Here is a 25947-nt window from a genome sequence, read left to right on the forward strand (position 1 = left end):
GGGGCGGCAGGATTCCCACACTAAGGTATTCGTTGGCCGGAGCTGCGGTTGGTTCCCCAACCCTTCATCCACCCACTCATTCCTTTATGCTTACTTATGTGCCTTTGCTGGAGCGCCCTTCCCCTAGGCCACCCTGACCCCCTGGCAGCCCTCACAAATCTTAGACGGAGCTGCTCTGGGAAGCATGCCAGACTTAGGCCCCGCCCGTCGGCCCCCACAGAATCTTGCACCACTGGGTCTTTACTGTGGGTCTTTTCACGTAGAATTGCTTGTTTATCCTCCACCAAACTTACCTGGCAACAACTGGACTTCCCTAGCCCATCTGCCCAGCCCATTTTCCACCACCAATCTCAAGGCTGGTTCTGGAGCTTTTCAAAAGACCCTGCTGTCACCGGATCCCTTTTCCTCCCTCCCACCATCCTCTATGAAGCAAGGCTCCCTTGTTCCCGTAGAGCAAAGCACCTGCTTAGAAATGGCAACAGCCTTCCTTGGCAAGCAGCTCTGCCCAAGCTCTCTCAGGCTGTGGGCTTAGCCAGGTCGGAGTGCAGGGCCCAGAGGAAGGGGCTGCTGGGATTGGCTCTGAGACTCTGCCCATGGAGCCAGGGCTTAACAGCTGTCCTGCCAGTCCTGGAGGGTATCTGGGCTCTCCTGTGGATGCTGGCCTGCCTGCTGTCCTGCCTTTGTCTTGGCCTTCTGTAAACCGAGCTCACTCTCCCTACTCATATGAGTTGGAACTGCCCTTAGGGTCTGGCCAGGTGCTGGGCACTAGGGAGAAGCCTGGCCTGCCCTTGGGAGGCCCATATCCCCAGGGTAGAGACAGCTATGAAAATAAATGACAAACCAGTGGGCCAAGGGCTATGAGAGAAGCCTGGAGGGAGGAGGCCCCGCTCCACCTAGTGAGCAGAAAGGCTTCCCAGAAGAGCTAGCAGGTTTTTCTGGGTTTATACACTAAGGGGCTTGATTCACTTACTTTTTGCACATTTCCAGCCAAATAAACAACAAAAGCACAAAGCATTTTTTCCAAGGTGGGCCTGCCTGAGTTCCTTACATCTACAACAGGCTTATAAAGTTTGAAGCATGGTCAAGTCCAAGGCAACTGGTATCCATGCTTTATCTTATGCACTTCTAGGAGTTACTCCACCACCAACTTGTATAGCTCCTTTGATCCTTCCTCCCCCCTCCTCAGCTTTACTCTACCAGTTCTCAGATTAGAGAGATGGCTTAGTGAATCATCTGCTTGCCGCCACTGACATATCTTACCTGTAAGGGAAGCCCCATAATGGTCCAGTCAGACCTGGGTTCCAGTTCTGACTACTACTTACTAGCTGTAATTGTTGGGTGCAGTCGAGTTGATTCTGACTCACAGTGACCCTATAGGACAGAGATGAACTGACCCACAGGGTTTCCTAGGCCATAATCTTTACTGGAGCAGATAGCCAGGTCTTTTCTTCCTCTGAGCAGCTGGTGGATTCCAATCGCCAGCCTTTTGGTTAGTAGCTGATGCTAAAGCATTGGACACTGGGGCTCCTTTTATTAGCTGTATCCTTGGGCAAATTCCTTAATTGCCCCCATGCCTCAGGTTTCATGTGTAAAATGGGCCTCAACAGTATTTCTTTCATGAAGTTGTGAGAATTAAATGAGAACAATGTTTGCTTCCCACTGTGTTCCTACTACTTTGGTTAAAGACCTGCCCAGTAATTCAGAAATTCTCTTCAAATGTTGGCTACAAGTATTAGCTACTGTGATGGTTAAGGTTGTGAGTCAACTTGGCTGGGCCATGATTCTCAGTGGTTTGGCAGTTGTATGATGTTGTGATCACTTCCAAGATGAGATTTGGTATAACGTGATCACCTCCATGATGGGATCTGCTGTGAGTAGCCAATCAGTTGAAAGGGAGTTTCCTTGGGCATGTGGCCTACATCAAATATAAGTGGACATTCTGGCAAGGCTGGTGGGCTTTTGCTCACTCTGGGTCCTGTAGCGGCTCCTGCTTATCTGACATCTACTTCTTGGGACTTGAGCTAGCAGCTTACCTACGGTCTTGCTTGCCAGTCTTGGGATTCGTTGATCTTTGCAGCCTGTGAGCAAGAGCCCTGCTTTCTGACCTGCTGACCTTGGGTTTGCCAGCCCCTGCGCCTGCGTAAATCAGGAGAAGCCTCTATCTTGACCCATGGACTTGTGACGTTCCACTGTCTACAACTGCACAAGCCATTTCCTTGATATAAATCTATCTCTATATATATTTATACATTTTATTGGTTTTGTTTCTCTAGAGAACCCAGCCTACGACAGCTAGTATTTAGATGACAAAATTTGAGACATTTGCTCCTAGAAGAGTTGATGACCCCTTCTCAAAGGCAAGCCAGTCTTAATGTGAACTTTTGTTCATAGAGACAGAAAGCATAATGATGTGTGTAGGGAGGTGGGCGGAAGAAAGAGAAAGGGAGTAGGGAGGGGTCGAGAGAGGAAATACCAGTTCAAAGTCAAAGAGGTTGTCTGACTAGTGTGTTTGTGGTGACATTTGTGTTCAGGCTTTGCCTACACCTGCACCAAACAAACTGCTACTTCACTCTCTATCAGCACCTTGGGAGGAGGGGTCCCTTTCCAGACAACTGACACTGTGGAGGCGTCAAGGACGTGGCTTACTGATTTGAAAATTGAACCATTGTGACAGAGTGAGAGGGTTTTCACTTTCTGTGAATTTCATTTTTGCCTCAGGTCTTGCCTTTCAGCACTTTCTTTTTTAAAATAATTTTATTTATTTTGTTGTTATTGTTGAGAATATACACAGCAAAACGTACGTCTACTCAATAGTTTCTACATGTACCAGTTAGTGACATTGATTACATTCTTTGAGTTGTATAACCATTCTCACCCTCCTTTTGTGAGTTGTTCCTCCACCATTAACATAAATTCACTGCCCCCTAAGGTTGAACTTTTTTAAGATAATTTATTGTGTTTTCGGTGAAAGTTTACATAGCAAATTAGGTTCCCATTTGACAATTTCTACACAACTTGTTTAATGACATTATATTTTTCACAATGTGGAAATGTTCTCTTTACTTGCATTCTGGTTGTTCCATTTCCAGTACTCTAGTTTCCCTGCCCCCTTATCTTCTCATCTTTGTTTTAGAGTAAATGTTGACCTTTTGGTCTCATATAGATGGATTTTTAATGGAGCACCATACTCAACTTTGCTAAAAGATGACCTCAGGGGATAGTTTTGGTTCAAGGTTTAAAGGGTATTTTAGGGCAATAGTCTCAGGGAGTCCTCTAGTCTCAACTGGCTCAGTACATCTGGACCTCTCAAGAATTTGAGTTCTGACACACATTTTCCTCCGGTTTTATCAGGGTCCATCTTCTGTGGCCCTGATCAGAAGGGTTGATAGTGGTAGCTGGGCACCATCTAGTTCTTCTGGTCTCAGGGTAGATGACACCGTGGCTCGTGTAGGCTATTAGCCCTGTAGACGAGTTTCCTCTCTGGCACTTTGGTGTCCTTCTTTCTCTTTTGCTCCTGATGAGTAGAGACAAATAATTGCATCTTAGATGGCTGCTCACAAGCTTTTAAGACTTCAGATGCTACTCACATCACTAGGATGCAGAACATGAACTTTGTGAACTATATTATGCCAATTGATTGAGTTGTCCTATGAGACTAAGGTCCTAAGTCTTGAAACGCAGAAAACCCATCTCACAAGGTGTTTGCTTATGTCTGAGAAGTATCTGCAACTTTGTCATCTATGAATATATATGCATGCACACACATATTTGTATATGTTGGTACATACAGATACTTCTATCTGTGCACACATATGTACACACCTGTACTTACCCATACACCCATATGCCTATACACCTACATATGTGACCATACACTCATATTTTGGTTCTTGTTGGTGTTGCTGCCAAATTATAAATGTCATATTCTTTAGGACAAACATCCTTTTCTCTCCTGCACTTCTTAGTGGCATTGTTTACTTTGTTCAAGCTGTGCTCATTACACATGTGCCTTTTAACATTTTCAACAAGAGTTTTATGTAAGAATTACAACAGATGGGGACCTCTTGAATGACAAAATACTCTTGTCCTGCCCAGCACAGCCACGAGTAGAATCAAAGGCGCTGAGCAACTAATGGAACAAGAACCCTGTAGCCTTGTAATCAGAGTCACACAGCTCACGTGTCCCCTTGAGGTACGGGGAGGTGATCAGCTTTTATCTGGGAATAAAATGGTCCACTTCCTCCTCCTAAATCCCTTCTTCCTTAAATATTAAGCATAACTCAAAATAAACACTCATTCTTCTAGCAATGCTGGTAAGCATGTGTATTTAGTTTTATCCCTTCTAGCTATTAGAACTGTTTGGTGGTAATCAAGCTGAGGATTTAGGAAGCACTGATATGCCAGTTTCTGTGCAAGGCACTATGAACACGGTAGTAGCTTTGCCACTTCATAGCCATGTGACCTTGAGAAAGTTACTTCTCTGTGCCTCAGTTTCCTCTTCTGCAAATTTGAGATACTAGATGAGGAAACTTCCTAACTTCAATCATTTTAAGAAGTAGATGAGTGAATTTAGATAAAGCACTTAGAGGGTCCCTGGCACGTAAACCAAACCAAACCCATTGCCGTCGAGTTTATTCCAACTCATAGCGACCCTATAGGACACAGCAGAACTGCCCCAAAGGGTTTCCTAGGCTGTAATCTTTATTGAAGCAGACTGCCACATCTTTCTCCTGTGCAGTGACCAGTGGGTTTGAACTACTGACCTTTCGGTTAGCTACCGAGTACTTAACCACTGCACCACCAGGCACACCGAAGGTGCTCAATTCATATTAGCACGGATGATGGTGGCAGATGGAATGAGCAAGATTCCCATCCTTAAGGGGCTTATGTAGCCTCAGCCCACACAGAATTTAGGGCAGGCTCTTTCAATCACGGATTCAATCGGCCAATGTTCTTGTTTGCCTGCTGTGGGGTAGAGAATTTACCCAAATAATTTGGTCTTTGCCCTGGGTTCCTGAGAAATAACCTCTAAAACCTTGGGATTTCCCCAGTGATTAAAGTGTCTTTGATGAGGCCTTCAGCCCCTGAGGGTTTATACTAATGAATGATTCTCAGGTGGGGGCCTGCCAGGCCAGAAAGACCCTCTGAGTGGTATCAGCTGATCTCAGGGGAGGGGGGCTTGATTCAATCAATCATGCCTATGAAATAAGACCCCAATAAAGGCTCTAGACACTAAGACTCCATGGGCTTCCTGACTGGTGAAAGACATCAGTGCACAGGACAGGGTAGCACGTCCTTTGGGCCATGGAAACTCCGAATTGAGAACCCTCCCAGACCTTGTCGTACACACCTCTTCATTTGTGTCCTTTCTGCTATAATAGAAGTGTAATCCTAAGTATAGTGCTTTCCTGAGTTCTGAGCCACTTTGGTGAACCCAAGGGAGTAGTTGGAGCCAGGAGGTCAGAAGTGAGGGGCACCTGGGGACCCAAGCTTATGGCTTGTATCCAGAGGGGATAGAGGGAACCCTCTAATTTGTAGCCAGCAGGTCAGAAGTACGGGTATCATGGGGGCCCCCAAGCTTGTGGCTGATGTCTGAGGTCTTGGGCAGACTTCTTGTCAGTCTGGAGGACTGTGCCCTTTTAATTTGGGAGGTCTGACTTAGCCCTGGTGGCTGAATCAGAGGAAGAAGTATTGCATGTGCAGTTGGGAAGAGAATTGATTTCCCTGTTTGTATCAGAATGGGAAGTGGAATAGATTTGATCACTTACACCAGCACTTCAGTACAGGAGAAACAGTCTCTTTGCTCTCTCAGATCCCTTGTCCACCTGAAAATCTGTGCTGGTTAATATTTTGAATACATAATACAATTATTTTGGAATTTAAGAGTTCATGTAACTAACTTGCTTGGCCAGGGAAAGTACAATTTACAATTCAGTTCTTCCAGCAGCCACACTTTTCCCACCTTAGGTATATGTATGTTTATTCGTGCGCGGTGCTGGTGTAGGGAGCTGTGGTTAGGTATGAAAAGAACTAAAAATAACAACAAACCAAAAAAAACCTCAGGACAAAGCTCATGGTCTCTCCTGTTCTCTTTAATACTGAACAATATTCCCTACACAGTTGTTTAACATGATTTCAAGAGAAGTAAGAAACGTTACTAATATACTTCAGGGTGTAAAAATATCACCTTTTAGGATGGCTGGCCAAGTTTTTTTTTTTACAACAAGTATCAGAAAATTTTTTTCAGTTTTGTAGTGTCATCAAATTCTGTTTAATGTCAGGGTTACCATCAAAGCCAGTCTCTGTGCAGGGATGATTTACTGTAGCCTAAACTCCAAGAAGACACTGCAGCAGTGGTTTTCAAACCTTAGCTAGAGCGGCAGAGCCACCTGGAGAGCTTGCGAAAACACAGCTGGGCCCAAGCCCTTTGGCAGGTCTGGGATGGGGCCTAATAATTTGCATTTCTAACAAGTTCCAGGGACTGCTGGGGCTGCTGGTCCCACACCACACTTGGAGACCCACCGTGTCGAGCTAACAAAGATCTACCTGCCGGTGGACGGTTGTAAACTTCTGGCCCCTTCTGGCTCCTCTCGTTTTGTCTGGGAGAGGAAGCACCATCTGTGAACCAGCCAGGAATTTGCAAAATTCTCATTCTTTGATCTCTCATCTTCAGTTTGTACCTGCTAGTCATTTAAAAATAAAACTATGTAGGGTCATTATCCTTGGGGGGAAAAAATACCGTGGTTTATTCCTGCTGAGTTTTGCATGTATTATACATTGCATTTCTGAATTACACTAATTTCCAATTATAAACAAGCCAGTGAAAGCATATTTTCACCTACAAAAATGGACTCTGTATCATGTACAGCTTGGTTTCTTTGGCCTTTGCCACCCCTCACCCTGGGCTTTCTCTGAAGTCCATCTCTCCAGAGTTGGGCCCAGTCAGTTTGGAACCTAAAAGCAGTTCCAAAAACTTATTAGGGGGGCACTTGGCTGTTTCCTCCTCACCCACACAGATGACAGGGTACCAGATACTATTTTCCTGAGGAATAAGACATCTGCCTCTCCCAAAACAGATTTCGATGGCATGATCGCCACTTCCTGTTCAGTAACAGGGTCTGAACTAAAATCTACTTTCTGCAGAGCATAACGGAGCAACTCTGAACTCGGCCCCACAGCGGTGCGGGTAAGCCCTGCTAGAATAGAGTGCTGGGCTGTCACCAAGGCCAGGGACAGGACCAGACAGCTTTGGTCAGTCAACAACGAAGGTAGGGGTGTTATTTCTAACATCCCCCTGAATAAACAAGTAGCTTCCATGTTTGATAATTCATAATCTTAAAAAAGGGCCTGGCTGCACTTTGGAAGCCAGACCATGAAATGTTCATGCTAAACCTTAGGCAGGCGACTTGAAGACTCACTGAGTGCGGTTACTATCCACAGATACACGAAAGGCGCTTCCGGGCAAAGGTCACATCAGAAGGGAAACAGCACCAGCATGTTAGCTCATGTCAGAGGGAAACCAAGTTCTTTTTCTCTCCTCCCCCCCACCCTGACCCAAATATCTATTAGTAAAACGACTGTAACAAAGAGCTCCCAAATAGATGTAGATTGCAGCAACCTGTCCAAGGCACCACTATAACTTTCAGAACTTCAGTGTTTCCCCAAAAGGCAAAAAATATCGAATTGCCTGGGGTGAGCATATCAGCTATCTTAATTGATGTCACTGAGGTCAGCTTTAAACACCTTAGGCTTGTCCCAGAGAGTGTGTGCGTTGCCAATGGCCAAGTCCAGAATGCAATGTGTCCAATGACTCCCATGGAGGCTGGGATGAGCTGCCACTGTTTCAGCTCTAGAACATGAGGGCTGAACAAGTCTCTCTGGTCTACCGTTTAAGGCGGGTAACTACAGAAGTCAGCTCGTTTGGAGCTGCAGCCTTGCCCCGCGGGTACCCAGCACCAGGCTTCAGTCATGCTGGTTCACAGCAGTGCTGTTTAAGATTCTTGTGCCACTCAAAGCTCTCTTGGTTTTCTGGGCCCAACCCCAGAGAGAACACAGTTACATATCAAGTAAACACAGGTGAGAACAGCATCCATGTCGACATACAACAGGCCTTACAAAAATAACCCGTTGCCATTGAGTGGATTCCAATTCATAGCAACCCTACAGGACAGAGTAGAACTGCCCCATATGGTTTCCAAGGCTGTAATCTTTATGGAAGCAGACTGCCACATCTTCCTCCCACAGAGCGGTTAGTGGGTTCTTACCGCTGACCTTTTGGTTAACAGATGAGCACTTAACCACTGCGCCACCAGGGCTTCTTTACAAGAATACCAAAACAAAAAAACCAAAGCTGTTGCCATTGAGTCAAGTCTAACTCATTGCGACCCTACAGGACAGAGGAGAACTGCCCCATAGGGTTTCCAAGGAGTGGCTGGTGTATTTGAACTGCTGATCTTTTGGTTAGCAGTCAAGCTCTTAACCACTGCGCCACCAGGGCTTCTTTACAAGACCTCATTTATTTTAAGCACATGTTTCAGACTGGGAGTTGGGTGAGGGCAGCTGGACATTAAGAAAGCCTGCTTCCTCTTATCTCACGAGGCCTTTCAATGGGGCACTGTCTTCAGGACCTGACAGTGGTGTGGGGTGGTGCAGAGTGACTGAGGGGCTGTGCATCCGGGAACCCTTTGTTTCACCACCTCACTCTTCATGATCGCCAAAGAACGTTCTTTATTACTCACCTTAAAAAACTGGGGAGAGAAAGAAATGCCAGAGAGAGGAAGACAAAGAGGGAGAACTAGAGGTAGTGTATTCCATAATTTAGAATTTTAACCTTCCCGACAGTCCAAATTTTGTTTACAGATTCATCCTGGGGCACGAGGTGAAGCCAAATAATACAAAGTCTACAGAGTTGAAAAACAACTCACTATTACTCAATTTTTAGATCTTCAAATGCTATACATTCTCTAAAAAGGTAACTGGAATAGGTATCCCTCTGGTCTCACTTTACAGCCAGGGAAATTACCAAAGGAAAAAAATCTTGGCTCCACCACCTTTCCTTACAGAAGGTAAAATACTTAACAGAGACAGATTTCTGTTGGACTTAGACTAGATTTCTTTTCACAGCCCTTAATCTCACGAGGTGAGAATGAATAGAAGTTGCCAAGTTGTTGGCTACCAGACCCATCAGTCTGTTTAACTCTGGCTAAACGCAGAGAATGGGCAAGTTGCCAAGTTTCTCCCCCTTCGACTCTGGCATGAATTCCGAAATTGTGGAAGATCCATGTAACACATACACATTGCAACTTCCAACTGCCACACAGTACAGGCCATAGCACTGATTTTTCACAGCCCACACAAAGACAAGACCAAAAATAAGGACTAAAAGCAAAAGGTATTTTGGTTTTCCAGTTGGATTCACACTCTGGCAAACTCTCTCAATGGTTCATTCTCCATCCTACCCCCAAATCAGTTGATAAGTAAAATGTTCTTCCAATAAACATACATCAAGCCCTTTCTGTTATCCATCATTCTGCCAGTTCCTTAAGAATGAGGAATATGGGACTAGGTGCAGAAGGCTGTAGAAAAAGAAAAAACCCAACTGCTATGAGGATGTGCTTGTATGCGGTGTCAGGGTGTCACAGCTGCCTACTTCATCTCCCCACTCTATGACACACGGCGAAGGAGAAAGCAGAAGGGACCACTTGGGGTCCCTCCAAAGCCTGGTAACTTTAAGATCATTAAATGAGGAAATATATGTTCTGGCCTGTTTTCTGACTGCCACAGTTTGGAGTCTGAGCAGGAGTCCTTCAAATTCCCACTGGCTCTGTAGTGACTGCCCAGTCAAGGTACAACAGGATCAGACCCAGGTCAAGTCAGCTTGGCCACAGGCTCCCCTGAGGAAAGGCTGACTCTGATGAATAAATTAAGCTCCTCAGAGGCAAGAGAGAGCAGTGACCCTACACAGAGAATACCATGCAGTGCCTGCATCTTAAGTAAACTTTCTCTCCAAATAGTTCCCTATTTGGCTTCAACCTGAGTCTGGTCTCCGATAGCCAGTTTAGCAAACGACTTCAATCAGTGAGATCAGCATGTCAACTCTAAATATATCCAAGAATTTAATAATTAAGCCTTCAGGGTCACAAAACTTGGTCCCTGAACTAATGGAAACATCTTACTCATTAATGACCAGGCGTGCTTGAAACAGGCCGTACTGACACTTGTGCTATTTTTGTGTGGCACAGTAAAGCTGGTAATAGCAGGACAATAGCGTGGCTTTTAAATAGGGCTATCAGATAATTTTTTAAGATGCCAGTTGTACAGTTCTGTAACGTGGGGAGTGTAGATTACAGTATTGAAACAAGGTCCACATTTATTTTTAACAAAAGATTTCTATATTTTAATGCAAATCTAAGGGCCATCCCTGTTCTAAGCTTATGGAAGACAATCTGAATAAGTCTTAACACTTTATAAAACATAAATAATCTAGTACCCTATATCTCTGATATCTCTGAAGCCCTCTGTAATAATCACTTTTTTAGATAATTTCTTTAGTTATCAAACGGAGTGTTAACATGGATGTTAACCACGCCTTTAGTTTTATAAATTTGCTTTTAGCTTCCATCAACAAGATTTCCTTACCTACCATGATCCTAATCAGGAGAAAAGATCCTTCTTAAAAAATTGTTACAGATATTAAAAAGTGCAATCCAGAAGTTAGCTAGGCAAGCATAGCATCAGAAATCACAAAAAACAGAAAACACACACACAAAATACAAACAAAACAAGAAAAAAAAAGTAAAACAAAGCATGCTGAGGAATGTACCCAAAAAGATGAAGAAAGGCGAAGTGAGAGGAAAACCCTATCTGGATGGTGCTGTTCCTTCCAAGTGCAGAGGAAGACGGGGAGCAGACTCACAGCCTCTGCAGTCAAGCTCTGGCTCAGGGTTCAACTGCTACCAGCTTACTCAGGGGGAGAGTTATAAAAAGATCCCACACACATGTGCACATCTGAGGCATTTAAAAAAATAATCAGAAGCTTGAAGGTTAGTGTTTCAGTAGTTTTAGCGATTTAAACTCAATTAAAACCTCTGCCAGTTAAATTTGGATTGGCTCAGTTATTTGAATAGGTGATAAAATTGAGTTGTCATCTTAGGGAAAAAGAGAGACAAGTTCACCTACCCATCCTCACCATTACTCACAGGGAAAGGAAAGTCAGGTCCAGAACTAGCCTTCTGTCAGGATAGTTTCTGAGTAAATGTAATAAATGTACTAACCGCTCCCACCCCCCTTGCCGTCCCCCAATGTAGAGGCCACAGGAATAAAAATGACTGTCAGTGATGATAATCCAGTATCCTAATTCATTCAAGTGTGCTGCCGAGTGGCTTGGCAACCATATATTTAAGGGTCATCCTAAAAGTTCCAGATACACCTCTGGGAGGAAGTCCTAGGGTAGCCAAGGTGAAATCGGCAAGGCTCTGGCTCTGCCCTCTAGCGGCATCATCGACCCTTCTCTAAGCCGTGCAAACTCAGGGTCATGTTGCTCTTTCTTCCCATTTATTAAAGCCACAAGTTGTTAGCACCCCCAAATGCCCAGTGCTTTTCACTATTTTCCATTAGTTACTTCTCCCACCAAAAAAAAAAAAAAACAAAGTGTCTGGTAAAGCAATTCCATCCCGGCACTTATCCCTGAAAAATGAATCACTGCATTTTCTGTCACAAACTGCTCTGAGCCTTCTGCCCCGTTAAGAATCAGCTCTCAGGGACGAAGAAACGCTACAGCGATGGGAAAGGAGACACCCAGAACCCACATTCACGACAGGCTTGGACAGGACTGAGGCGCTGTCTGAGCGGCGGGAGGGGTCTGAGCAGAGGAAGAGCTGCCAGAGTCCGGCGGAGTGAGCGACAGCAAAAGTGAGCTGATCTGCTGATTTTTCAGGATCACTCAGATCCCTCCACGGGGAACAACGAGGTCCAGGGAGGCAAAGCAGTGGCCAGTTGTCCTCGGAGCAGGACAGGCAGCGCGGGGCTTCTGTCGTGGAGCCAGCGCCAGGAGTGTGCAGTCCTCCGTGTCCGCTTCCCGCGCTGGAGTGGAGGAGCCTTCAACTGTGGGGTCACGGAGAAGCGTCGGTGCAGCAGGGCGTGTTCAGGAGAGGAATGTGAGTGGACGGCTGCGCACGTGCTCGCGTCTCCTGACGCCCTCGGTTCATGTGCAGGAGAAACTCGCACCGGGCCCCGTCACAGCACAAAGAAGAGGACCAGCACCACCAGCAGGACTGCAAAGAGGATGGCTATTGCACACCACTGGCGCCGATCTGCAAGGCAGGACAGGGCGGTGAGTGCACTCCGGCAGAGAGGGGGAGAATGAACCCAGGGACCCTGCATCCCCCCAGACACAGTTACACGGAATTTAAGGTAACATCTTTCAAGCAGGAAAGGGACAGAGCGTGTGAATGATGGGGACAAGGAGGATCTTGAACCTGTGCGGGTGCCCGGTACTCTAGCGCTGCCGTCCCTGGCCTACACTTCACGTGTGTTCACGGCTTGGCCAGTCCCCTAAACATCTGGCCCGTAATAAGTACACACTTTGTGTCTCAAGTCTTTAATTAAAATCTTAGCTTTTTGGTGGTGGTTACCGTATCCCTGGAAAAGGTGTTGGCTCTGGTATTACAGATCAAAGCCTGTCCGCTTACTCTACTACCCAGAGTCACATCATTTAATTCAACAATAATTATGTTCTTTTCTGAATGACAACTATGGAAGGATGGAAAAAAGATGAAAGGCACTGCTGGTCACTTTGGGAAATGAAGAGCTGAAAAAGCAAGCACGACTGATTTTACACCACACCTAGTCAAGAAAGAAGTAAGAGCACTTAACCAGTCACCACGTTCAAGTAATTCATACAGCTTATCTATAAATGAAAGTGGATGGTCTTTCTGAAACTTCCTGCTCTGTCAACAGTTTAGAAGAGGCACAGGAACAAAGTGGTTGGAGTCCGTCCACATGGCTGAGAGCAGGGAGGCCCTGTGAACAGAAGGGCCCAGAAAGGCCCCCAGCGGAATCCCAGCTCCGGCACCAACTCTAACTGTGGTCCTCTAGCTCTACAGCAGCTGCTTCGTGGGGCTGTTTTGAGAATTAAACATGAACATAGTCACACATACTGTACAGTGCCCAAGCTTGAGGCTCAGGGGATGCCGTCATCGTCAGAGCTTTTTTAATTTGGGGAGGTGGAGAAAGAACATCTGTCTTTCCACAGATGAGTCCTGGTGTTTCCCACAAAGGGTCAGACTGATATAAGGGAATTTCACCAGTCTATGAAAATGTAGTTCAACCACTAGGAATAAGAGTCCCATATAAATAGAAATACAAACACATACCGATTCATCAAAAGTTTATAAGAAACCCTGCAGATTTGGGGACAACATAGCTACTGAGAATTCCATTATAAAAAAGTTTGAGTCTAGGAAAGTAGATCTTAAAAATTTCCACAAAGCAATGCTAACTGGATTAACATGTACTTAAAATTATTTTAAATGTCATGGATCTCAAAGTCTTAGAACTGACCCTAAATCATAATACGTAAAGTGAGTATCTTCTCAATGGTGGTCACCTTGCTCGTCCTCAGACGTGTGAGAAACTCGTTTAGTAACTGGGTGACCAGGGCAAAGACCCGAAGTCTGTCCATTCAGAATCACTGTTCCAAAGGGCAGGGGGAGGCAGAGTTGGCCTACTAATCTGTTTAACCATCACTTTAATGGCCAAATAAACTTAGTATGCAGCATTTAGTTTCATCCACTTAAAAATGTTGATAATAATTTAAAACCACTCTCATTAAAATTATTAGTTGATGCTCTTCCAGGACAAAACCAGATAAGGTAACTGACCCTCCCACACACACTCCCTCCATTCTCAGGGCCCCACTTCCAATACTAAACCAGCTTTCCATCAGCCTCTACCACCACTACACCCCCCCCCACAACCACCCACCCATTTTTTCTTTTACAACTGCATTAGATAGAGGTTTTCATCCAGGAGAAACAGGCTTCAGACAAGCCAGCACAAACCAGGAATGCTCTTTTAAGGCTATTTTCCTTTGAAGCGGGAAGTTGCTTCTAGAAGCATGAACCAGATAGCCTCAGGGATTTGTTACCCTAGCAAACTTCTCCCCCATTCCTTGCAAAGTTTAATGTCGTGGAGTGGTACTAACCATAAGAGCTTTTACCACCTCAAGTGAAAAGTTTTAACCAGCTTGTAAGCTGGGGATCTGCCTCAAAAAGACAGAGGGAAGCAAATGCAACTCCAATGGTAGTTTCTTTTCTTCCTAATGTATTTTCCTGCCCTAAAGGGAAAAGATGAGCAACAGAATTTTAGAAAGTGAGGGGAAAAAGTCTCAGTATCTAATCAGAGGAATATGCTTTCTCTGGTAGGAGAATGAACAGAGATTACTTTCTCTCTTGGGTTATACAAAAAAGTAAGTTTCGAGTCCCAGCAGATCTTTCCCCATGAAGCAGACAGCCACAGGGAAGGGAAACGTTCTCCTCTCAAGAACTGTGGCTCACGCACGCTCAGTTACTGCTTCATCAAACGTCAGTGGATCCTGACACACTTTCTTTCTGTGCAGGTTGGTTAAGAAGCCGTGAACTTTCCCCAAAGTTATGGAGAAGAACAGAGGCAAACACAAATTGCCTGGTTGTCAAACTGAAGCAGACACCACCAAGCAGGAGGCTTGTAAGCAGTACTTCTTTCAGTAGCAGGCAAAGATTAAAATGAAAACCACAGGCAAGTTTCCAAAAGTGAAGGGCCTTTCAGGCTAAATGCTCTGTTTCCTGGCTCTCTTTCTTATACAAATACAACCGAAGTTCTTACTTTGGTCCCCAAACTTTTCTTCAGAGAGAAAGCAGAATACAGCATAAGCCAGCCTCTGTGCTATTTACACACACTGAGCCACTTATCATAATCCAAGTACTTTTCTAAATTATTCATACCCAGTATGCAGGGAAACAAAGACACAGTACATCTTTGTTCGTTTGCTCGTCCCCAAACAAAACTGGTGCTGAAGTAGCGACTTGACTTTGTGGCTAGTACACAGACTAGTGACAGGCCTGGTGTTTAAACTGGTTATATAAAACCCCGTCAAAACTTTTGTTTTTTTTAAAAAAAAAGCAGAGGGGTGAGGGTTGAAGAGGAGAGAACAGAGGGAATCAGAAAGAAGACTTTGCAAACCTCTCTACATGTGTGAAAGATGAACTAATATAAGCTACTGTCTGCTTCTCATATACACACAGCTTCAGGCAATGAAGAGCCTGCTAGAAGCATAAAGATATTTGCCCGTGGAAAGGGAGAAGGAAATAACTCCAGCTTTGAACCGCCCTTTACTTTGGATATAACATTCCCTTTGCCCCTTAGAGCCATCTGCTGCCTGTTTTACTATTTTTTAAACAAACATTTACTAAGTGCTATTACATGGTAGACACGGCTACACATTTTTACATTAATTATTTTGGTTAATCCTCACGATGACCTTGAGAGGTAGCATCACCCAACTTTTACAAAGAAACTGTGCCCCAGGGGATTGTCACATAACTTGTCTACAAGTTAAACAGCTGAAAAACAAATGTGCACAGTATTTAAATTGTGCCTCAAAAGGCTATACCATCAGAGCCTATACCATGTACCTGACCAGGGAAACCAAGAGAATGAGGTGGCAAGAGACGGGGGAAGTTCTAACTGGCAGGTGGGATAGGTGCTGCTATGAAGAACACTCAGGTTACCTCAAGGAGCATCCCGTTTCCTCCTTCCACCACTGCACCCACCAAATAAAGAAAAGAGATACTGAATCTTCTTTGACTTAAATATATTATTTCTCATGTAGTAGTTAGGGAAGGTGGGTCTTAATAATCCAAAAATGTAGAAGAATCACTGAAATACATCTTCCTATAGAGTAACTCATTGGAAAAGTGTGATTGCTTCATTGCCATCATGTAGAAAATTTGTTGGAATATTTCATGATGAATTTAAATGCAACAATTTAAATCAGATCTGTGAGACCATCTTATTTTGAGATAGTACAGATTTTTCTTTCAATGAAATAAAGTCAATTCAGGAGTAACAATACCTGGCTTCTTGATTACTGTTCTGAATGCCCAATTTTGGCAAGGAAATAGAAAAAAATAATAAAAAAGATTTTGTAATTGCACAAAGAATTGCTCCACTGGAGAAAACAGCAACCACCAGCCCCCATCACCCTGTGTGGTGTGGGGAGCAATCTTGTGAAGGTGGGCACCCTTCTTTGTCAAGACCTTTTCCCAATTAAGGCTACAAGTAGAAGATAAGGTCTGTACATACTAGTCTGCCACTCCCTATCCTAAAGCATCACAAAAAATGTTCTCCACGAAAGAGATCTGAATGGGCACACACAGGACAGAATCCCTACGGACAGTGTTTCTAGAATTAAGTAAGTTTCTTAGGCTTTAGATACCACATGGACGTACCACTGGTCATGTGAGACACTTTTGCAAGCTTCTTCATCACGTTGTCCAGCCGAGACTGAGTGCTCTCCAACTCATGGGAGAAATCATCCAGCATACTAGAGAGAGAAGCAGCATATGAGACAGCAGGGTAAGCACAAAGCCTCAGCAATGCACTGGCTATGGGATTCAATCAGGATCTAGACCTCAGTTTTAGCAAACATTAAACAGGCGATACTGGGATTCAGGCTCCCAATCCCTTATTCAAAATCCTTGGGGCCAGATATGTTTTTAATTTCAGAATTTGGGGGATTTAAAAAAGTTATGTTACATATACCGTGTATTATCTAAAACCCCAGCAAGGCCTGGAGCAGCCCCCAGAATTAAACACGTTAATATTTCTGCAGTCAGTCAGTTTTTTCTGTCACATGAGCTTGCTGCAAACTTAAACTTTGGATTTTCATAGCTTTCTAGACTTAGAATTACAGACAAGAAACCATGGACCTGACTATACAATAACACGAATTTCGTGGCAGTGCAGTGTTGTAGAACGAAGGTTCTCTGAAGTGAGACAACCAGGCTTTGCCACTTGCTTACCGTGCTACCTTGGACAGGCACCCTACAACTCTCTGGCACTGCCTCCTCATCTGTAAAATGCGGGCAATCTTCTCAACCCTCAGGGGGTTCTTGAGAGAACGACACAGGGTCCTCACAGGGACCACAAAAGCACTTTACATAAATGAAGACATGTGCTTTAATCAAATAATATTCTCCTTTAAAGCCCAGCATGCTTTGTCATAAAGCTTAACCTGGGACTAAAACCCCCGATGGCTGTGCTCCTCCCTCGTCTATGCTCACAGAGAAACCAGCGTGTCTTCCCACTAAGATAACAGGCCCCAGTATGCTCACACTGTTGGCTGTCCAAGGTGCAGCTGGGAAAAACACACCATAATACTCTAATTCTAGCAGTGTTTATTTCACAAATTATTAAACATTCCTGACTTTCCAACTTTTGATCAATATATGGTTATTCAGAGAACAGAACACAGTGTGCCAGAGGTTTTAATAAAAAGGCTTTACTACCCAGCCAGTGGATCTGTGGGAGAAAGACTGGGTGATCTGCTCCCGTAAAGACTGCAGCCAAGAGAACCCTATGGGACTGTTCTACTTTATCACATGGGGTTGCTATGAGTTGAAATCAACTCGACGGCACACAACAACTCTGACAGCATCAATGGCCACTAAAAACTACTGGTCTTGGCTGTGTGCCCACACAGGGCATCTGACATCCCTGCAGGATCTGGGGCAGTCAACTACTCCCCATTAAGTCAACAGAGTAAGTAAACTCCATGTCGACAACTAACTAACAAGCAAGTTCTTTGTCCCTTACCTGAAGATTCAAATTAAAACATGTTTAGCTCTTCTTAGATCCTTGTAGCATCCTGGCCCTGCAGCTGGCAGACCTATCCAGACAGGGTCAGTAACAGAAACCAAGAGCTACCTTTGTATGCTGGGTATGAGTTTTCTTACTGAAGAGAAAACAGGCAAGTCATTCAAGCTCCAGCCCCAGGACCCCACTACCCAAGCTTCTAGTCCAGATCTATCTAACTGGGCACTGTACAGTAGGACTATAGTGCCAGTCACATATGTCATTTTACATTTTCTAGCACATTAAAAAAAAAAAATAAAGAGAAAGAAACAGGTGAAATTAATTTTAATGATCTATTAATATATCCAAAGTATTATCATTTCAACATGTAATCAATATAAAAAATTATTAATAAGCTTTTGGACATTATCTTTTCATACTAAGTCTTTGAAATCCAGTGTGCATTTTACACTCAGAACACATCTCAAGTCAGACGAGCCACATTTCACATACTCGACAGGCATGTGTGGCTACTAGTGGCTATTGTCCTGGACAGCACAGGTCTAAGTTCAAGACCCACGTGTTTTCCTTTTAATTTCTATCAAAGTTATACACACAGTTCAATGAGATAAACAGTCCTACAGGGCTTTTTACAAAAAACCAGTTGCTTCCCGCTCCCTAGGGCCACCACTTCCACTCCTCCGATGATTCTCTTGGTGCTTTCTCCATTTTTTAAAGTAGCATGCTTGTACTGCAGCATCCTGGCCTTCTACCTTTAGGCTTCACCTACTGACTCACCACTTCGAAAGATCAGGATTTATCTCTCTCCCCACTTCATTCCTGTCTCCATCCCTTTACCTCCCTTCCCCTTCCTCCCAATGTAACTGTGTCATAATTTGCTCAGAAAATTATTCACTGTTTCCATTCTGACTGAAGAGCTGCTACTCACAGCCGAGCGGGTTTGTGGTATAAATCACATTGCCTCTTGGCTTTCCCCGCTGCTGGCTAAGGAGTCAGCTTTCTCTGCTTTCCAGATTCCCATATATTATGGCTGTGGTTTCTTACTCCATGCTCTATATCCCCATAGGTTTTATGCCTTTTAAAAAAACAATCCCTTTACTACTGCTCTGGTGAGCTTTAGAGAGGGGATGGAGATAAAGGGGTGTGTTCAATTCACCATCTTCAACTGGCAGTCTCTAAGGCTCTTTCTGTTATCTACTACCCACCAAGCTGCCCTACCCACAGAGTAGCTCAGGCAATTAATCCCTTCCTATTGCCACACTGTGGTTTGAGGTGAAGAACCCATTTTAGACAGAAATTAAACGTACATGCCTAGATTCCTGTGATAGCTTCCTACCTGGTCTCCTTGCCTCCAGTCTTGCTCTCCTCTAGTACATAATCTAAATTACGACAGCCAGGTCTTTCAAAGATGTAAATCTGAACGTTCATTACACCTAATACAGCCTTCACTGGTTTCCCATTAGAATAAAAAGTTCAAAGTCCTTAAATGGCTCAGAGCCCCCGCCCCCCGCCCCCCGATCTACTGTCTGCCTCCCTATCAGGACTTCTGCCAGCTTTCCCTCGCAATCCCCCTGCTCTGGGCACACTAACCTTTTCTGTTCTGTGCACCTTCTCACCTCTACATCTTCACGTGCTCTTCTCCCTCCTGGCACTGTCCCCTCATCACCTCCTCCCATGTTCTGGCCGCCACACCGGCACTCACTCTACCTGGCTATCTTCTACTCACCCTTTCAGTTCAGTTAACCCTCTCTTTCTCAGGGGTCTTGGGCTAAGTTAGGGCTCTCAAGGCATCACATACCGCCCCCATCACAGCGGTCCTCCAATTCACTGTCGTCACTTAGTTAATGACTTGCATTCATTTATGGAATGTCCATTCTACCCTGTAAAACCTCTCTGAATGGTAAAGACAGTGTCTATCCTGTTTGCTCCTATATCCCCAGGGCTTCCTGGAGGCCTAGTGCTGAACAGATGTCCAGTATTTACATGCATGAATGTGTACCACAGAACACAAGGTTAAGATAGGAAAGCTTCTGATATATCCCAGTGAACTGACTTGTTCTTTTTTTCAGAGAATAATTTGTAAAATTGTGTGGCAGCATTTAAGAATGTTGCTGTTGGGGTCATGCATGCAAAAGAGATTGTTCTAAGGAAAATAAAATGAACCCAGGTTATGTTTTCTTGTGTGCCAAGCTTTTATGAATTTTTGAGAGAGAAGATTTTTATTAATTGGAATTAAATTTATAAGTTTATTCATAAAGTTAAAATTTAAGATGCAGAGTAAAAAGTTTTGTTCAGTGCTGCAGGAAAGTCATGGGAAGATCAAGTGAGCTCATGTCCTACCCTCTTCAGGACAAACATCTCCAGAGGTTACAGACTGCGTCACATTTCCGTTCATAACTGTACAGTAAGTATCTCCCCAGGGGAACATTTATATCTGTTTTTTTGGATGTGCCGAAAAACAAAATAACTTTGCCTAAACCCTGCTGTAATTTTATCTGATAGTTTTGCTTCTTTTAGGGAAGCTACTCTGTACAACAGAATAAAGGTGCCATTTGAACCCACCAGTCGCTCCTTAGGAGAAAGATATGGCAGTTTGCTTCAGTAATTTCAACCTTGGAAACCCTATGGGGCAATTCTACTCTATCCCATAGGGTTGCTATGAGTCGGAATCCACTTGATGGCAATGGGTTTGGTTTGGGTTTTTTGGCTTGAAAGTACAATAACTTTTGGTTTTATTAACCATGTAATTGCCAGTTTTTTTCCAGGTCTCACAGAATGGCTTTTCCCCTCATTTCACTCCCATGGGAGGAGCTTCTCAACACTCACACGGCCTGTTCCTCCAGCTCCCCTCCAATGCGCTGGGACATGTTCTTCAGCACCCCGATGCTGCCAGAGACCAGCTCCAACTGCTCATCCTGCTGTTCCACAATCAACTGGTGCCAGAGAAATGGGAAATAAGCAATTAAAATCCATCTTACCTGGTTCCAAGCCCAGCACTCTAGCAGCTGCTAGCTTCTTTGCCAACTTGGGACAATTCGCATTCAGAAGCAAAGCCCAGAAATCAAAGGACCAGACCGTTGCCTCCAAGAACACACTGCTCAAAAGGCTGGATTGTCAAGCTACTGATATCTCCCACTGATCCAACTTGTGAACAGTCAGCAGGGCTTGAAACCACCAAGAGAGACCGACTCTGGCTGGCAGAAGTCCAATTAGAAAGCAGACAATGGCCAAAAGCACATGTGCAGATGACCACTGAGACATGAGGGTTTTTGGGAAGAGGACGCCATCGCCATGATCAATGTCTCAATACACAGCAGACTGCCTGGCTTCAATACAAGTCTCCGGATGTAGGAAAGCCATGCACACAGAATCCTTTCCTCTTTCCTCCAGGACAAACTAGAGGAGGCCCTGGGGTAGTAAGTTACCTCAAGGATGACTACTGACTGACAAACACAAACCTTTATTTTTAATTGTGCTGCATCCTCCTCACATTTTCTTTTTTAAGTTTGACTGGTTAATACCAATTGAAGCAGACAACTGGCTAAGTAAACACGCCCATGGAAAAAGAACAAAAGAACACATAACCTACATATGTACATAAAAAAACAGTACTTAAGAACCAATAGTATAAAAGAGTAGCTCATCCTTAAATCCCCAGATTATTATTAGTTTCCGTTTATTACTATAACTACACACCAAAAGCAGTAACAGACATAATCGACCTCACTTTCCAACCCCTTAGCCTCTACCATTGCAACTGTTTCTATATATAATGATACCAACAATTTTCAATGAAAAAACAAGGACTCAATTTTTCGGAGTGTACCTTTGTTGAAACAAATAAACAAAAAACTGAGTATGCAACTGGAGGTTGGGGAAGAGGGTTTTCTTTTTAAATCAATGGCCTGTGTGCCATTTTTGGGTGTCTGGTCTGCTCTTCATAAGAGACCTAATCAAGCTTGGTTCTCTTGAAACGGTAGTTGGTACTGGAAAGGTTTTAAAACCCTTTACATACGCAATCATTACATATTTAGACACAGCCTGCCCCAGGATGAGCTCTGGTCCAACATGCTTGGCATTAAGCAACAAAATGCCATGGCTGACAGGGAACTAAGAGAGGTATCCATCCTGCCTCCCCCTTCCCTGTCCTCAGCCGGCTCTGAGGGTACCTGCTGCTGTGCCTGCTGCTCCTCAATGAAGTGGGAATTGGCTAACTGCAGCTCTCGATCGAGGCGCCCATATTTATCCGTTGTTCCAGTGTTCCAGTTCTGGCCACCGCTTTCTCCTAGCAGTGCCTGTGTGAGCAGGGGCAACGGGAGTCAGTAGAGACAAACAGTTACTATCTCTGAACAAGTGATGCATCACAGAGCAGTATAAAGAGTTCTGATATTTCTCATCGTCCGTTTTTCCCTGGGCCAGGCTTTTATGTGGCAGAGTAGACTGATGCCAGTGTGGTATAATTTAAGGACTGCCAGGAAAGGCCCTCGTTGTTGCCAAGTTCTCACAACAGGCCTAGCAAATGGGCTCTGTCCCATTAAAATGCAAATAAATGTCTACTCTAAATCAACAAACACTCATTTGTATACATACTGGTTTATAATTTAAAAGCACGTGGTCTCTTAAAAGATCAGTTCTTCTAGCACCCTTGAAGTTCCCCAGAAACCCACAGGTTCTAGTCAAACTGACTCCAAGAACTAGAGGCCTTTTAACTATGACTCAGGGAATTTTGCTTTTTTGGGGGAGGGAGGTCAGGGGGTGGGGAGAGGCCCTAGGATGGCAAGAAGGTAGGTCATAGCCAGTTACGTGCAGAAGATGCCAGAACTGCCCAGTTCTGCTGAATTTAACCAATAAATAAAACCCAATGACGTTAGGTTGAACTAAAAGCCTACAGGGCTTCCCAGGTGGGAACTGGGGGTTGCTTCACCAGGCAAGTGTGACAATGAGTGACCTGACCCTGATGACCCGGGTGAGTGCTCGCCCTGACAGTAGAGTTCTCCACCAGGCCCTCCAGCTGCTAAGTATGAATTGGAAGAGGTTTGTAGCCAGAAGTGGATACAATTGGATACGTCTTTTCTTATAGAAGAGGCCAGCCAGGAAAGTTGAGAGCTCAATTCAGGCAGCTGGTTCTGACTGAGATCCCCACAAGCAGTTCTGACTAGTCAAAGTAATTGCTCATGCGAGCCCTGCAGCACAAAGAACCAGAAGAAGCTGGTGACTAACAATGGATTCTTTTGAGGCGGGGCCAAGATGAGGGAGTAGTCAGCTTCTGGTGGACTCTTCTACAACAAAGACATGAAAAAACGATTCCATTATATATGGCAGTCGGGGAGCCCTGAACATCAAAGGCAGAGTTGAGGAACCCGACAGAGTGGCAGGGGGAGGGAGAGATGGTTCGGAAGCAGCGAGGAGTTGCCAGACCTGACTCAGCGAGAGCCTGAGCCCCTCAGGCCTGATCAGCTCTTGAGGTGAGCAGTGAGGCAGGCAAGCGGCGGCCCTCCAGAGGCGCGTTTTCTGCACCGGGAGAGACCCAGCACCAGAGAGTCTACACGGCCACCCAGAACCAGTGAAAAGCAGCCCTCACTGGTGAAAGACAAGTACTTGCATATGGCTTACCGCATGGATCAAAAACACGCCCCTTAGGGAAAAACCTCTCTCCCATTTACCGCCCCACTCCCTGCTCTGCACTGGTCCCAGACCGGCTTCAGCAATTGCTGGGCCAGAAGGAGGATCCATCACACGCCTTGAGCCATTCTCCTTGCCTTGGAGACTGAACAAATTAACAAACAGGAAAAAATAAACTGCCGGCTCGCCTAAGCCAGGAACCCAGGGTAGGCACAGCTCCTTTGCCTAGGCACAGGCATAAGGGATCCACGAACTTTGAGTGCCTTTCCCTTTGCATAGACTTGTGTGGGCCCATCTCAACAGCGTAGGCCCTCATTACCACAGTACAACAGGGTATATACCGGAACTCTAACTTCAACTGTTTCCACTGTGAAGTGGCAGGTTCTTGACATTTGACACTGCTCTGCCCATTAAGCAGGATCTTCACCTACCCACACCAGGGGCCTGAGGACTGGTGGCTCCACCCACACCACCTAGCCACCTGCGATAGGGGCCCAGGAATAACAGATGCCCCCCAGTCCTTACAGCCAACAGCATTAGGTGCTCATAGTCCGCTGCAAAACCCACCCACCTACGTGCTCTAGGGAACAGGGACACACCTTCTCCTGGACACTCAGGGGTGACCATCAGCCCCCCACCTTGCTCAGAGTGTGTCCCCCGGCTGCAGCCAGATGCCTGTGCCTACACCAATTACCCATGCCTGTCTAGGACTGTGAGAGCCTACGCCACACACTTGGTGGCTATCAACCTGGGCACCTGAGCTGAATCCATACAGGAGGAGTGGGCAGACTCCTGAGCTCACATACCTAGTAACAGATCTAACCACCTGGTGACAGGACATTAGAGCTTCAAAGGTGCCAATAATCAAACTAGCTTATACGAGCAGCCTATTTGGGCATATCAAAACAAAACAAGAAGCTAGGACACAGTAAGCAAACAAAAAGTAAATAAATATAATAACTTATTCATGGCTCGGAGACAACAGTCAATATCAAATCACAGAGGCAATCCATAATGGCTTCAGCAAGCTCCCAAAATGAAGAATCTAGAGATTTTCCAGAGGAGGAAAATTTCTTGGAATTACCAGAGGCAGAATACAAAAGATTAATATACAGAGCTCTTCAAGAAATTAGGAAGGAAATTAAGCAAAACGCAGAACACGCAATAGAGGAAATTAAAAAGATTAGAGAAGAGCATAATGACAAATCTAACAGGCTGCAAGAATCCATACAGAGATAGCAATCAGAAATCCAGAAGATTAAAAATAAAATTTCAGAATCAGACAATTCACTAGAAAGACATAAGAGCAGAACTGAGGCAATGGAAGTCATAATTAGTGAGATTAAAGATAAAGCATTTGACATCAATTTATTGAGGAAAAATCAGATAAACATTTAAAAAAATGAAGAAACCCTAAGAATTATATGGGACTCTATCAAGAGGAATAACCTACAAGTGACTGGTGTACCAGAACGGGTCGGGGGCGGGGAATAACAGAAAATACAGCAAGAATTGTTGAAGATTTGTTGGCAGAGAACTTCCCTGACATCGTGAAAGATTACAAGATATCTATTCAAGATGCTCACTGAACCCCACATGAAGTAGATCCCAAAAGAAAGTCACCAAGACATATAATCAAACTTGCCAAAACCAAAGATAGAGAATTTTAAGAGCAGCTAGGAATAAACGAAAAGTCATCTACAAAGGAGAGTCAGTAAGAATAAGCTTGGACTACTCAGCAGAAACCATGCAGGAAAGAAGGCAGTGGGATGACATATATAAAGCCTTGAAGGAAAAAAACTGCCAGCCAAGAATTATATAGCCAGCAAAACTGTCTCTCAAATATGATGGTGAAATTAGGGCATTTCCAGATAAACAGAAGTTTAGGGAATTTGCAAAAACCAAACCAAAATTACAAGAAATACTAAAAGGAGTCCTCCGGTTAGAAAATCAGTAACATCAGATAACAACCCAAGACTACAACACAGGACAGAGCAACCAGGTATCAACCCAGATAAAGAAGTCACAAAAGTAAATCAAAGCTAAAACACTTAAAATAGGGTAACAGATGTCAATATGTAAAAGATGACAACATTAAAACAAAAAAGAGGGACTTAAAAAATGTAGACACAGATTTTCACATGGAGAGGAAGTCAAGGCAATACAAAGAAATAAAAGACTGGTATAAATTTAGAAAAACAGGGTTAAATATTAAGGTAACCACAAATGAAACTAACAATCCTACAAGTCAAAATAAAAAACTAAAAAAATATAAAGACTCAGCAAACACAAAATCAACAACAATGAAAAAGATAAAAAGACATCAAAATGACAGCACTAAACTCATACCTATCAATAATTAGGCTGAATGTAAATGGACTAAATGTACCAATAAAGAGACAGAGAGTGGCAGATTGGATAAAAAAACACGATCCATCTATATGCTGCCTACAAGAGACACACCTTAGACTT

General features: G+C 44.3%; 1 protein-coding gene across 4 annotated transcripts in view; it reads right to left on the reverse strand.

Moving 5' to 3' along the window:
* Nucleotides 1-3237: 3237 nt before the first annotated feature.
* STX6 (syntaxin 6) overlaps nt 3238-25947 on the reverse strand; it is a 58804-nt gene continuing 36094 nt past the window's right edge. For 2 of the 4 annotated variants that reach the window (XM_004372882.2, XM_023728089.1), the window contains exons 5-8: nt 22023-22148; nt 20680-20786; nt 16488-16582; nt 8440-12311 (exon numbers count right to left, since the gene is read on the reverse strand). In XM_004372882.2, the coding sequence (XP_004372939.1) occupies nt 12235-12311; nt 16488-16582; nt 20680-20786; nt 22023-22148 (405 nt within the window). In that variant the 3' untranslated portion in view covers nt 8440-12234. Of the gene's footprint in view, nt 3515-8439; nt 12312-16116; nt 16583-20679; nt 20787-22022; nt 22149-25947 lie in introns of those variants that run through there. The other 2 variants (XR_002823489.1, XM_023728090.1) reach the window with 2 other exon arrangements.

This window comes from Trichechus manatus, unplaced genomic scaffold (assembly GCF_000243295.1).
Source record: "Trichechus manatus latirostris isolate Lorelei unplaced genomic scaffold, TriManLat1.0 scaffold00021, whole genome shotgun sequence".
NCBI classification, from domain to species: Eukaryota; Metazoa; Chordata; class Mammalia; order Sirenia; family Trichechidae; genus Trichechus; species Trichechus manatus.